Consider the following 14,192-nt stretch of genomic DNA (forward strand, 5'->3'; position numbering starts at 1 on the left):
CAGGTTGGACTGCTGTGTCTAGATTGCTACAGCACATCCACTCTCTCCCCAGCTGCCTTGCAACTGCCCCTCCTTTAGATGGCTCAGAAAGCATGAAAATGTGGCTTCTGTTACCAAAGCTTTGCTGAGAGTCCTGCAAGGTGGTGTCAGGGGGCAATGCACATCTTGGCTTCTCAGACCATTCAAGACACTACAGCAGTGCTCCATCTATTCATTCAGCTACTGAACAGAGACATTTTGAGCACATACTCTGTGCCAGGACTTGTGCTAGGTACAGGGTAGATGAGGGAGAATAAGACAATCCATTCCCTCCCTTAATTAGAAGTACATCATAGTAAAAGAGACAAGTTAAAGCCCAAGCAAAGAGAAAACAAAAACATAAACAACAATATAACCAATTAAATCAAGTAGCATATGGAAACAAAGAACTCATCTTAGAAAATGTGCCCTAAAACATGAAAAGAAGCCCCTTGGGAGGCTCAAAAGGAAGCAATTGCAGAACCACTGTTGGCATGGACCAGGGTTGAAAAGAGGGGGAGGAAGGGGACTGGCACCATGCAGACCAGGGCAAGAGGGCAGCGTTTGTTCCAGGTTCTAGAAGGAATGATGGGAGCAACTGAAGGAAAGACATGATCCAATGTACACGTTCAAAAGCTTGCCCTGTTGTAGTGTGTAGAGAGAATCATAGGAGACAAGAATCTCAGTGAGAAACTAGTAAGGATGCACTTGCAAGCAGCTCAGGTGGCAAGGCCGATGTCCTGGACCAGGGGCATGGCATCAGAGGTAGTAAAGTTCTGAGTACAAAATGCACATCTAAAATAGATATATTTTAAAAACCAAACCACTTCTCAGTCTCTAGCTCTTGGCTCTCCATTATGATGGCAAATAAAACTAGAGACCAAAGAAATAAAATAAAACAAAGGCCAGAAGAAATAAGACTTAAGTTAAAATGAGGCTGGTGCACCCATCTCCTCCCTCCCTCCCTCACCTGAGAGAGCAGAGCAGATGGTGTGAGTTGTTTCCGGCTGGGCCAGACCCCATACACTTTCCTCTCTCATTAAGTGGACCTTATTTAGATCTAAAATTATGTAAGTAGACTTTTTTTTTTTAAAGAGAGAGAGAGAGAGAGAGAGAGAGAGAGAGAGAGAGAGAGAGAGAGAATTTAATATTTATTTTTTAGTATTTGGCGGACACAACATCTTTGTCTGTATGTGGTGCTGAAGATCAAACCCGGGCCGCACGCATGCCAGGCGAGCGCGCTACCACTTGAGCCACATCCCTAGCCCCTGTACGTAGATGTTTTGAATGCACTGAATCCTGGCATCAGAGCCAAGGTGAATTTCCATGGTGCTTCTGAACTTGTGGCTTATGAATACCCAGGAAGCTGAAGTCAGTGTTCTGCCAAGCAGGGCACACAGACCACCTGGGGTACAAGAGCCGGTGGTATAAAGGTACAAATCTGGGGAGCCCCACCTTAGGTTTACTAAAGCAGAGTCTTTGAACCTTTCAGAAGCTCCCTGAGTTAACTGACATACAGCATAAAGCTCAAGAAGGTCTGCTTTAAAGTGATTGATGTACCATGCTGAGATGTGATGTGAAGATAAAATAGATGGGGTTGGGGTGAAAATTGTAGCTGGGCTAAATAAATAAACACAAATAAATAAAAACCCCTTAAACCTTATAATCATAAATGCTAATAATGATTGATAACATTTTGGTGAAATTCTTCCAAACTTAACCTTCACACACATACATTCCTTTCTTCATAAGGAAAGATGAGTGCACTCTTACATTCTAGTGTAACTGACTTCATAAACACGTCATATGTCTTTTCATAAAGAGGCTCATTCTTCATTGCACAGCAGGCTGATGAGGGTGCGGTGTGGGGTGGGGCAGTGCTCAGAGGCAGAGGACCTTGGATCAGGATCTATGCCTTTAATAAACAGAAAATATCATTATGGGATGGATGGCTGACATAATAGAATTAGAAACATGCTTTTATTTGGGGACAGAGACAGGTGTTCTCTGATTGGTGGATCTCTGGAAATAAACACAACTTGTGTCATGAACATGCCTGGCTAGAGGAAGGCATCATCTAAAGCAAAGCACAAAGAGTTTGCAGACAAAGACAGGCAGGCAACAATGACAACACAGTGCCTTGTTGAAACCATCAGCGTCTGTCCATCGCTATCTCAAACACCCAGAAGGAAGAGGAGAGCCCGTGCTACCTGGTAAGTGCATCCAGGCTCCTATTCTGAACATCACCTTGGAAGCCTCAGCATCTCAGGCTTCCAAACCTTCTGAATCCCAGGGCTCCACACTGTTTCCCTTTCTTCTTTCTTGGCTGAAGTAAGCAGGGTTAAGACTCGCCAGATTAAGTAAATAGCAGGATTTCCAGTTTCATTTCTGAATCTGAGTGCCACACAACACTCAGGACAAATGTACTATAACAATTGTTATTTCTCTGAAACTTGAATTTAACTGGGTATCCTTTTTTTTTTTTCCTGGCAACCTTACTTGATTAGCTTCCTATTTTAGAGGGAAATGTTGATACAGAACTATAATTTCTTAGAAGTAAAACACCTCAGCTAACCTAGGAGCAAGGTAGGTTTTTGGTAATATCTTTTTGTGTTGCAGAGTGTTTTCTTTTCTCCTGGAGGGAAAGAACATGCTTCTTGTACAGCTACTTGAAGACAAGAGTGGCAGCAAATCCAACTTTCATTTTAGATCACAGAGGCTGTGATCTGCTTGCTTCTTGCTTTCTTTATGTGGCTGGCCAGGGGAAATCACTGGTTGAATACAGAGGGGTGTATTTGATCTTTCCAAGGTGGTCCTGCTTCTCTGGTAAGAATCCATGTATGTGCAGGGGTTGCTACTTCCAAAATTTGTGAAGACTGGATTGTTCAGAAGGGAGTTGGCGCTCTAGCAGCAGCAGGCCCTTAGACACCCAGGCCAGGACTTTTAATTGATAATGAGCAGGAGGGAAATGGGAGCCCTGAGATCCAGTGGAAGAAGTGAGATAATTTACTCAATTTGTTTTCCTGGAAACCAGGACTTTGTGTCAATGATTTGTAATAAAGCTAACTGAGGCACAGACTTGGCTCCATAAAATGCTTAATCGCCCAGTTTTGATAACTGCCATTCTCTTTAGGGGGGAATTTACCAGCCTTTTAATCTCCTTCATTTGATTAACATTAGAATCAACAACAGCAACACAACCTGTGTTGGGTTCCAGGAAACTGTTGTATTCACAGACTGATTAAAGAAGACAGATTTTTTTTTTTAAGGGTCTGAACTATAACAGTCTCAAGCATTAAGTAGTAGATCATGCTTTTAAAGTTTTATCTTATTAGGGAAAAACCAAAAAGACAGATGTATACTTGTTTAAGGAGGTAAAAATACAACAATAAGTAGTCATCATTCCTCCATGATAATTTTATGGATGAAAATACATTATTATAGTTTTTTTCTGAGTTTTTAATCTGTTTTTTCTTCTTATAACACTTAGTTAAAAGAAACACAAAGTTGAAACTTCTTTGTGAATGAACAGCTCAATGAGGTCCTGTTTCAAATGCAGTCATTTGAATCTATTTATAAGAAAAAAATCAGAGCTTTGGGGTGGGTAGAAAAGACTTTAGATCCTATGAAAAGTTCTGTGAGTCTGGTAAGGTAGATCCTAGCCATGGGTTAGGCAGGGCAGTTCCTGAAAATTCCTGGTTCATTCTTGAAACAGTTCCATGTGCTTGGGAGCTTGGGACACCACGTACTGCCTAAGCCAGCTCTGCCATCGCTTGATCTTCAGAGTCCTCGATCTTAATGCTATGCTCCCTCACCTACTGTTTTCATCAACTTCTCCCAAATAGCTTATTTTCTTCTGCTGTTATCTACAGGGTGCTTCCAAACATACATAGGGAATCCTGTAGGCCTGGGGAGAAGTTTTCTTTTGTCTGCATCAAAATAAGGATATATCTGGTAAACTTTCTGTTAGGTTAGTCTTATTCTGAAATTGTATTCTTCCTTTTATTTTTCCTGTTGTTTTGATGTTAAATTAAATTACCCTTGCTTTTATAAAATGGCAATGCCAGCTCTTGTCTTATTTGTATTGTTAATGTCCTTAATTCAGCCCAAAGCAGGTGGTACTCTTTTCTACAAGACAACATATCATAGAGGAAATAATGGAAGGACTCAGAATCGCACAAATAGGATATACAAGGTTCTGTCCTTACCTGGCCTTGAGCCCTTGAGCAGGAACTGAAGTGAGATTAAGTTTCTTTCTCCATAGATTGGGTTATCAGAAAATTAAAGCTTCTGACATACATATGACAGACAGTGGGTATCCAAAGAGTTTTGTTCTATTGAGCCTTTTTAATACTTTACTCAGCACTCAGAGTATTACATGAAACACACTCAGCACACATACAGAAACAAATACCACCAGTGCTTACATTTAAACTATCATGCGAAGCATTCATCAGCAGAGGCTTGTGTGAAACTGCAGAGTTGGGTAGGGTTGATTCAAGAAGCTGCCTATGGGATTTTGAAAGGAACATACAGCACATTGAGAATTAAGAAGTCTTAGAAGGGGAAGAATTATTGGAGAGTGTATAATCCTAAATTCTAAAAACCAGGGGACATGTCCCACCAGTAATACGAAGGATATCTACATGTGGCAACATAGGCTTAAACAATGTTTACCCAAGGAATGAGAGTTATTTCTCTTTCAGCTCTTTAAAAATCTTTGATTTTATTCAGAAGAATGTCTGTTTTCCCTACACTGCCTTTAACACTTCTCTAACATTAAGACCCTTTAACAAAGATCCCTCATTGATCAGGACGCAAGTTCATCTAATTATTTAAAATACTGTCTTATTTTCATTCTTGATTTTTCCTCTAACCTTCTGTTAATATTTTATCCCATTTACACTGATGACCTACAGATTTAAAAGTAAACTTAAAATTTCAAAGGAAGTAAATTTTAAATAGAGGTAATAATAGTAACATCAGTAGTAAGAGCTTTTGTCAAGCAGTCATTACCCTGACCATCCCTGGGTGAAATCTGGAAAATACTGGTATAGCCCATGTGTCTCACCCAGCTTTGGATTATATAATAAATTCTCTATTGTTAAAATGAATAATAACGAACAGGCTACTCTGTGGCTTGTCAGGAAAGCACTGGTTCAAGTGGCTACTGTGCATTACAGAGGAAGCTTAGAGAAGGTGAAGACCTTCCTAGCACCTGAGGCTGGAGAAGACCAAGCTCCTCACCAAGACTAGGACAATAACCAGGGCACCACGTAAAATCTGTGGGCCAGCACCAAGGGATGAGTGAGAGTCCCCTTGAAATCCAGCAAAGATGGCTTGAATCCCAGCCTCTCCGCTTGGCAAGACACCACGGTACCTCTCAGCTTACTGTACTCTTTACTCATCTGTAAAAAATGTATCGGAATAATAATAGCTAACAGTTATGGAGCACTTTGAAGGAATTATCTCAACTCTCAAAATAACAAAGACAGCTGTCATCCCCTAAGATAGATGAGCGCATTGGGACTCTGGCTACACTGCAGCTAAACAAATGGCGGAATAGGATTCAAAACCAAGCAGTCTGGGCCCAGGGTCTGGCCTCAAAGGAGGACACGTCAGCACCTTCCACACCCAGGGGTTCACTTGCAGCCTGGCTTCCAGAACCTTCTCCTTAGTGACGAAGCCAAGAGCTGCACTTCCCAGGATGCCTCGGGCTGTAGAGCTGGCCAATCAGGAAGCCCCAGGTGGAGGAGCCGGCCAATCAGGTAGTCCCAGGCAGAGGAGCCGGCCAATCAGGAAGCCGGCCTTGAGTCAGCGCCTGCTCAGAGCGCCTCGCAGTCAGAACTTTGGGGACTGTTGGCCAGGTGGGTGCTGAGGGCCAGGCGCTTGAGGGGCAGGCCGGGGTTACTCAGTTAACTAGCCCAGTGGGGTGTCGTCCGAGGGCGAGGACGATTGCACTCTCCAGGCTCCTTCTCCAGCCACTGGGTAGGCAGGCGGTCCTTGCGGGGGCTCTTCCTGGGCTCCTCCGGGTGGTTGGGTGGGAAGGGCCTGGGCTGGCAGGTGGCCAGGGACCCCCTCAGCTGCTACCCAGGGCAGCTGGGGAACCATCCATTTCCTCAGGGTGCGGCGGCCGTTGGGCAGCAGTTGGGCACCGGGAAGGCCAGGGTGGGCTTCGGCAATGGTTGGGTCAACAGGGCGGGGTTTAGGGACAACCAGCCGTGGTCCTGGCTGCTGCAGACCCTGCCCCTCGGGAAGGGCCAGTGCTTCAGTGGCCTGGGTGCCTTTGGTCTGTGACACGTTGGCTTCCCTGGACCCCGATATGCTGTCCCCAGAGCGGGGTCTCCACTTCTGGCCTCTTGCCTCACCTCCTGGTGAAGCGCAGTTGAACCACCCCCACCACCACCGCCAGGTGTGTCCAGCTTCCTGGAGAAGGCCAGACTCTTCCTGGCCCTGGTCGCCTGTTAGGTGGGATCTGCCCACCCACTGGGCATTTACACCCAGCAGGCGAAATCCATTCACTTGGGCATTTTGCTACCCAGTTGGTTTTACTCTTGCTTTTAATTTTTAGTTTTTACATTTATTCTTTGCTTTTAGAGTACTTTAGTTCCACCACCCCAGCCCTGCCCACCCTCTTTATTACTTTCTCTTTTTTTAAAATCGTGTTTCCTTTCCCCTCAGTCCTTTATCTTTTGGTTTGGCATGCCCAGCTAAGGTTGTTGACACTCCCTTTGTAGCACAGAGAGCCTTAAAAGGGGATGCGAAGTGCATTTTACTGATTGATGTCTGAAAAACAAAACTATTTCTGTTACAGTGTCTCTGAAGTGAGTGAAATAGGATAAATTCCTCTGGTTCAAGAAAAGGCAGTTGCAAGGATTGATTTAAAGGTTAGTTTTCATTATTTTGGACAAACAGCCTGACCCTTAACTGCCCAGCTTTCACACTGTGGAGGAATTGTGTGCTAATTGTGTGTTATTTTTCTAGTAATTTTGAGAGACATCTGAGGGCTGAGGTTAGTTTCTATTCAATCACGTGTCTTTATACTTGTATCTGACTGGATTAAGTACATGTAAAATACTTTGTCTATAACATGGTAATGTGTTGACTTATACACTTCCATTAACCCAAATTAAAATTGTGCTGCTTAACTCCTAAACCTAAAGTAGCCATTTTGTCATCTGAGTTATAATCAAATCCTATTTTGATTTTACTGTGTATTTAAAAAAAATCATAAGTGGATCATGTCATTCAAGAATAAATTAGAGACATTGACTTACATAAACAAAATCAGAAAGAGTGTTGTACAATTGCTAAATTGTAAGGTGGTATATAAATACTGAGGCTTTCTGAAAAGAGGCCATCTTCATTTCCATTGTAAGGGCCCCATCTTGTGGATATGGTATAAATAAAGAAGAAAAAAAAACCAAAACACCTCCATCCCAAGAATTCCAGTAGGAGTTGTTTTCATTTGGAAAAATATTACAAAATAGATTGATGATGTCTTTCTATGTTAGATGAAGCCAGATACTAAGCCTAAAAATAAAGTATCAGTTCTGAAGTAATTTTTTTTAGAAATGCTAAAAGTTCAAGTATTTTTAAAGTATACATAAATACTTCTGGTTTATATGTCATTTTTCTTCTGTTAAAGCAGATGTTTAAGAATAATGTTACTGATCATAAGCAAAAGGTGGAAGCCATGATTAAAGACATTAACACAATCTCTTTGGAGTTGAAGAAGATGAAAGGTAAGAATAAAATCACTAAATTAAAACGTTTTCATGTTGTTATAAAGTAAATGGTAGAGCAAATTTGTGTTGGATTTCTCTATTAGGAAATGTTGACAGTACAGTCTATACAATCTAATCTATAAAAATGAATCAGGTTTGAGCATTGACCCAGGAATTAGAAGATCCATATTCTTATCCCTAACACTAACAAGCTTCTCATGTTGTCTAATGTCTAAATTTACCTCTCTTCCTTTCCTTCAGCACACTATTCAGTGATTATGACACATTCTACAAAATTTTCTGCAACTTTATTGATGAACTCAGTAAGTCCCTAAGGTTCATTCCAAATTAAGAATTTTGATTCTGTGAGTTACAGATTCTTTATTTTAACCATGTTCAGAGAGTGATAGCAGACCTTATAATTCATGTTTAGTCAGTCACCAAACAAAAATATTCCATTATTTTATCTTAGATATGTGAAATTTCCATGATATACTATTTCTATGGATAATCTATCCTTGAACAGACATTCCGTGTCTTGGGGAACTCCGTATCTCACCAGTCAACCCAACCCGTTTTTGACAGTTCCTCTTTATGGACTAGCTGAATCTGTTCCCTTGTTCCTTTGACCTGTGGGTCTTGTTCTAACCATGAAAACTACATCAAATATGTAGTTATTCTTCTTACCACTCTTGAATATTTGAAGATAGCCTTTATTAGTGGTGAGTCCTCCAGCTTCAAGTAATAAAATACCAACTTAGAGTGACTTCTGCAGTAAGGAATGTTTAGATCTAATGGAGGACATCCCCAGAGTGAATTCAGAGGCTTAAGATTTCATTAGAGACCAGATTCTTCCCATCTTTTTTCTCTGTCATGTTCACTCTCTTTATCACTCACTGCTCATGGTCATTACCTTCAGAGATGGCCATATACAGACATTATCTCTGCCGGTCTCTATTTAAGCCATTCCCCAGATGCCTGCAGCACATTTCCCCTCTCCTTTCATTGGCCAGATTTGCATCACTTGCGGATTCCTACAGCAGTCAAAGCCAAGGGGAATGGGACTCCCAAGACCAGTTTGGACCAGTCAGAACGCACTGCTGGAGCTGGGGAAAGGAGCACCTCAAATGGAACCAAGTTGTGCCACCAAGAAGAAAAAGGGAGTGGCTGTTAGTTAGGCACCAAATAGTGAGTGTCTGTTCTGCTTTGTCCCCACGAAAAGTGCTCCCTAGGGTAGCATTTTCAAACTTTGGTCTGTGAACCCTTCTGTCTCAAGAGATGTTAATAGATGATATGCAATAAAACAGAATATGTCCTAATGGTCAAAAAGTTGGGGAAGTGCTTTATACTGTATATTTCACAAATTCATAGTGAATATTAATAGAATGAGAAGTTTGTTACAAAGAAGTCTGATTAACTTTTATTATCTCTCAAAATATCAACACTATGTGAAGATTCTCTTCCTAAAATGAAAATCTTCTGAAAACCTTCCTTGAATTCACCATTATCCTCAGGATGAAATCCAAGACTCCTAGAATGGATTGTTTAATACATCCTTTTGAGATCTGGCCCTGCCTCCCTTTCTAATCTCACCCTTTTTTCCCTGCATATTTTGTGTTTCGATGATACTGAATTATTAGCATAACCATGCATCTGTTTTGTGTCTGTGCCCTAATACATAGGCCTTCTGAAATCCCATTACTACACCTCACCTTCTCCATACTAGGTTAACTGCTCCTTATTTGTTGAGGTCACTTACATTGCTTTTTTTGAACCCATATGTTTTCCTTTTCCCCTTCCCTATAACGTGTCATACTATGTTGTAATTGTGTATCTATTTGCTTTTTCTCTCCCTGCCCAACTGGAAGCTCATTAAGAGTATTTCTATCATTTAACACAGTTTCTTGATAGGGGTTCTTGAAAATTTTTATTAAATAAAAAATAATGTTTCTGGATGCTTGAACTCATTTGAAACAATTAGTCTTTCCATTCCTCCAAGATTTGATTATTTGTGAAATATTCTTTCAAGAAGTAAATAGAGATGATAAATATGATAAACATGTTCCTGAAAAGTTGTGTGGGTAGGGTAGTCAGGCAGTTAGTATATGAGGACCTAAAGAGCTAGACTAGAAGGGTAAATTTCTGGTAAGGACTAAATGAATGCTCCATTTATACTCACTTCTTCCCAAAATAATAGTGTCAATGGATAACAGAATTTTTACATGATTTAGGTATTCTTCTAAGAGCTCCACATAAGTGAATTCATTTAATTGTAATAACAATGCTATAAGGTTGGACAATGACAGATGTGTAAATAGGTTAGTTAATTTTATCAAAAGTCAAGCAACTAGAGAGTAGTAGACCTAATTTTAAAATTTATAAAGAGTCAGAAATCTATATGGTTTAAGAGATGAATAAATAACAACAAAATAGATACAAAGGGAAGCGAATAAGTCTAAATTCTGACATCCATAAAATTCTGAACTCTTAAAATGACTAGCTACAACCAAGAAATAAACTCTCAAGACTCAATACATGGTGACCCCAGAATTCTCCAGAAATGAGGGTGGAGCATAGCTGGATAACTGGGAATACTAGTTAAATGTTAAGAAGTCATAAATCCCTGAGGTCTCTTCTGCCCTGTAACTGGGCAACCATCCCCCTTCTGTGACATTAAAGCCATGGTTAAAACAAGGAATGTCTTCCTGGAGCCACCAGACACAGTTTAGGGAGAGGACTATACTGAAAATAGGATATTAGACAAAGTTTACATACTAAATTGTTAGACATCCTAAAATGGCCACCAAAACACTTAAAGCCAGATTTATACCCTTCAGATTTTTTTTTCTTTCAGGAATTTGATCACCTAAGAATAAAGAAAGTAAAGATCCCCCAACAAAATAATCCAGAATGGTTACGCGGTAATATATAAACACTGTGAGATGGAGTTTCCAGTTCTTTTTATTTTCATGATCTTAAACATCTGCCAAAAACTGTGGTGTAACAGATATTTGAGGAAGGCATTAAATATGAACAGCAAAACTTAGAAATCAGTGAGAGAGAAACAATTTTTGAAGGGAGATAAAACTTCAGGAAACTACTGTTAATATCCACAGAGAAGTTGGAGAAGATGCTAAAGCCACTAAAAAGAAATAAGATACTATAAAAATATTTAGGGAGCAAAAGGGAGTGCTTGGAAATTAAAGTATGAAAGTAGAAGTGAAAAACTCTAGAAAGACTGAAAAGTAAAGTGAAGAAATCCCCCTAGGGTATAGAGCAAAACAACAGAGATGGAAAGTTTTAGTGTAAGAATAGTGACAAGATCAGTGAAGGAAGTCCAACAGTTAATACTGTTAGAACATAGACAATAGATAGGAAGAATTCATTGAAAACATAATCTGAGAAATTTTCCCAGAGCCAAAGGACAGGAATTTCTACAATGGAAGAGCCCAGCACAATGGATGAAAATAGATACATACCAAGGCATAGTATTATGAAATTTCAGAATACTGAGAGAACAAAAAAAGCATTCAAATGTTTGAAAAGATGATAGGGATTGAGAATATCGTAAAAATTCTCAATAGCAACATGGAAGTTAGAAAACAGTGCAGCAATGCCTTTGGAAATCTGCAGAAATAGTTTCCAATTTGAATTTCTATAGGTAGACAACCTGCATAATTGGACATTAGTATATAAAGAGAAATTTTTAGATTATGTACCTCCTCTTGTCCCTGGAAGTTACTGAACCTGTGTCCAAACAAGTAGCAGACCAAAAGAGAGATGCATGTAGATTCTGGAAAAAGAGCCACTCCACAGAAGGGAAGGGGTGGAAAGGGAATCCCTAAGATAGTGGTGAAGGGAGCAATCTAGGCGCACACAATCGCACAGCAGTCCTAGAGAGCAGTTGTCTCAGAGTGCTGCAGTGGAACTGCTAAGGCTTTGAGATATGTCCTAATACACAATGAAAAAAGTAGAATACAATTATTGTGCTTGGGAGGTAGCTTGCAAGGAACAATGTATCCTACTTACAAGACTCAGCTGTGAAAAATACTAATATAATTAAGCATTAAATATTTGAGCTACCAAGAACTGTCCTCTTATTGGGGGAGTAGGGATTGAGTGAAAGAGCTATATCCACAAGGCACAAGCCTCCAAATTAGAAAGAAATGCCAGTTAGAGATATAGGAATAAACTACTTAATCCTCCCTCAATCCAACAACAAAAAAAAAGAAAGGAAGGGACATGATACAACAAAAGCAACAAAGTTAAAATGAGAGAAACTATTTTTTGTAACTTGCCTTGTAGACCTGATTCTATGTGCATGTATAACTTAAATATGTTTAAAAATGTAGCCAGGTGCAGTGGCACATACCTGTAATCCCAGGCTGAGGCAGAAGGATTGCAGGTTCAAAACCAACATCAGCAACAGTGAGATGCTTAACAACTCAGTGTGACCCTGTCTCTAAATTTAAAAACTACAAGATAGGGCTGGGGATGTGGCTCAGTGGTTGAGTGCCCCCAGGTTCAATCCCTGGTATACCCCCCGCCAAATGTACAAATCAAATTTGTAAAAATCTAGTTAACAGTGTAGGAAAATCGCTGACTATTGGGCCTAAAAAGTATTTCCAGTCAAGTTTTACATCATATTTGTGTGTAGTATATAAAGCTACAATTCACACCTGAATTGTAGTTTGATCAGTAATCATTTGAAAAAACTAAATTAGGAATAGCTTCTTAGAGTTACTTATGACATGTGTCCTATAATGCCTGCCATGATTTTGTTTTACTCAGAGCTCTCCCAGTTATTGCTTTGTGACCTTACTCTACATTTTAATCACCCTGTGAAGATGGAAGACTTAAAGGAAGCAGAAAGAAGCAACCCCCTGTTTGAAGAGTCTGAATTATCTGATGTATCCCTTACTTCTAACAAATATTCTGTCTGACTTTTGTTTGTTTGTTTGTTTATAGTGCGAGAAATTTCTATTTTTATTGTTGAATTAACAAATTTGTGGGGGAATTGAGTTTACTAACATACTTAATATACTAAAAAAATAATAGCTGTAAATAAACACTTCATGTTCTTGAAGGACGCTTCATTATTTGCATGTTTCAGAGTGGCTCAATTGGTTCACCGTAGCAAGAGCATGACATGGGATATCCACTATGGGCACTGTTATCCTTTTTGTTTTATGCTTGAATTTGGCTTAGGTTGCCAGTTACTAAATTATTAATGGGGATCCATATGAGTTTACATTAACCAGAGCTCTGCTGGTATTGCACACACAAACAGGGAAACATTTATTGGGTCGTGTGACTTTTCCACAGTTGGAGTAGATTTCAGGGACTTCACACATCATCTGATGTCTCTGTTGTGTATCTGTGTGTTGACCTCATTCTTTCCTTTGATTGACTGGTTTCCACCACAGGGTGGGGAAAAGGAGGGAGAAGGAGCTAGCTGACAACTCTAGGCATATAGCATTGCCTTTGGGGGCCCCCAAATAAGAAAGATCTGTCTCTCTGCCCATGTTTTTAACAGTTCAGAAAAGGACCCCAACTGGTCAAAGATGCTTATCCCTGAGCACAGGCCTGTGCAGTGATGATTGGGACCATAAGGCCTGAGGGCAAAAAAGGAGCAGCTCAGCCAGAAGAAGGAAGCGGCCCCTGTGGGTCACAAATGCATCAGATTCCGATTGATTTCCACCACAGCAGTGGAATGGAACATCTTTATCCTAAAAGTTTCCAACTTCTCTCCCTTCCCACCAGGAGACTTAAAAAACTAAGCTCTGGGTCGTCATCATGATTCACCACCAAATAGATATTTTTTAGCAAAAGAGAATGCCGTGAGGCAAGACACAAGTTGATTTCATTTCATCCTGGAGTGTAGTGTCAGCTGACCTCACTGCCCAGCACCTGGCTCAGTGTTTAACCCAGAATTGACACTAAATAAGTATTTGTTATAACATGTCCTGTTGAGCAAGCATGCAAATGAATACAGGTCTTTCAGCTTTTGAACATCCAATTCTGGACTCAAGTGAATTGAGAGCTTCTGGTTTGTAAGAATGAGTTTTTTATTTTTATCATTAGTTAAAAGTCTCCATATTCCACATAACTTCTTATCTTAGCATATCAATTTTAAAGAGGTAACTTGTCCCTCTTCCAATGCTCTATTAGATTGTGAAATTTAAGGTGTAAGATAACTTTCTTTAACTCATAAAACTGGTAGATTAAGCAGAGAGCCCAAAACTTTTTGTTAATAAAACTTGTGTAGCAGTAAGTCCCCAAAGGGAAACATATGAAGGTAGGTTTTTGTTGTTTTGCTGACTGTGGGTTTTGCTTCCTAAATACCCACCACAGATTCTCCTTGATTTTTGATGAGGTTGCGTCTTTGAAAAAAACCACTATTGGTTGAAAATACTGCAAATAAAAAATGAATTTCCCACACAGACA

At 40.0% G+C, this 14,192-nt stretch overlaps 1 protein-coding gene across 3 annotated transcripts; it reads left to right on the top strand.

The window, feature by feature from the left end:
• Window positions 1-2,051: 2,051 nt before the first annotated feature.
• Window positions 2,052-12,831, top strand: C1H5orf58 (chromosome 1 C5orf58 homolog). Of its 3 annotated transcripts, none has more exons than XR_005728290.2 (5): window positions 2,052-2,231; window positions 6,833-6,905; window positions 7,670-7,763; window positions 8,759-8,933; window positions 12,537-12,656. XR_005728290.2 is itself a non-coding variant. In XM_078052289.1 (4 exons), exons 3-4 carry the CDS (start codon window positions 7,670-7,672, stop codon window positions 12,686-12,688), a joined length of 246 nt encoding a protein of 81 aa, XP_077908415.1. In that variant the 5' UTR covers window positions 5,513-5,885; window positions 6,833-6,905; the 3' UTR covers window positions 12,689-12,831. The 3 variants fall into 3 exon arrangements, 1 of the variants encoding a protein (XP_077908415.1); XR_005728289.2 differs by lacking the exon at window positions 2,052-2,231 and adding an exon at window positions 5,894-6,006; XM_078052289.1 differs by lacking the exons at window positions 2,052-2,231; window positions 8,759-8,933 and adding an exon at window positions 5,513-5,885 and having other exon boundaries at window positions 12,537-12,831.
• Window positions 12,832-14,192: the final 1,361 nt, after the last annotated feature.

The sequence above is a fragment of the Ictidomys tridecemlineatus genome, chromosome 1 (assembly GCF_052094955.1).
Source record: "Ictidomys tridecemlineatus isolate mIctTri1 chromosome 1, mIctTri1.hap1, whole genome shotgun sequence".
Taxonomy (NCBI): Eukaryota; Metazoa; Chordata; class Mammalia; order Rodentia; family Sciuridae; genus Ictidomys; species Ictidomys tridecemlineatus.

Coding starts and splice junctions, on each gene's coding strand:
- C1H5orf58 (XM_078052289.1), top strand. CDS start 7,670: ATGTTTAAGAATAATGTTACTGATCATAAGCAAAAGGTGGAAGCCATG. Junction 7,764..12,536: donor GGAGTTGAAGAAGATGAAAG/GTAAGAATAAAA, acceptor TGTTTTACTCAG/AGCTCTCCCAGTTATTGCTT.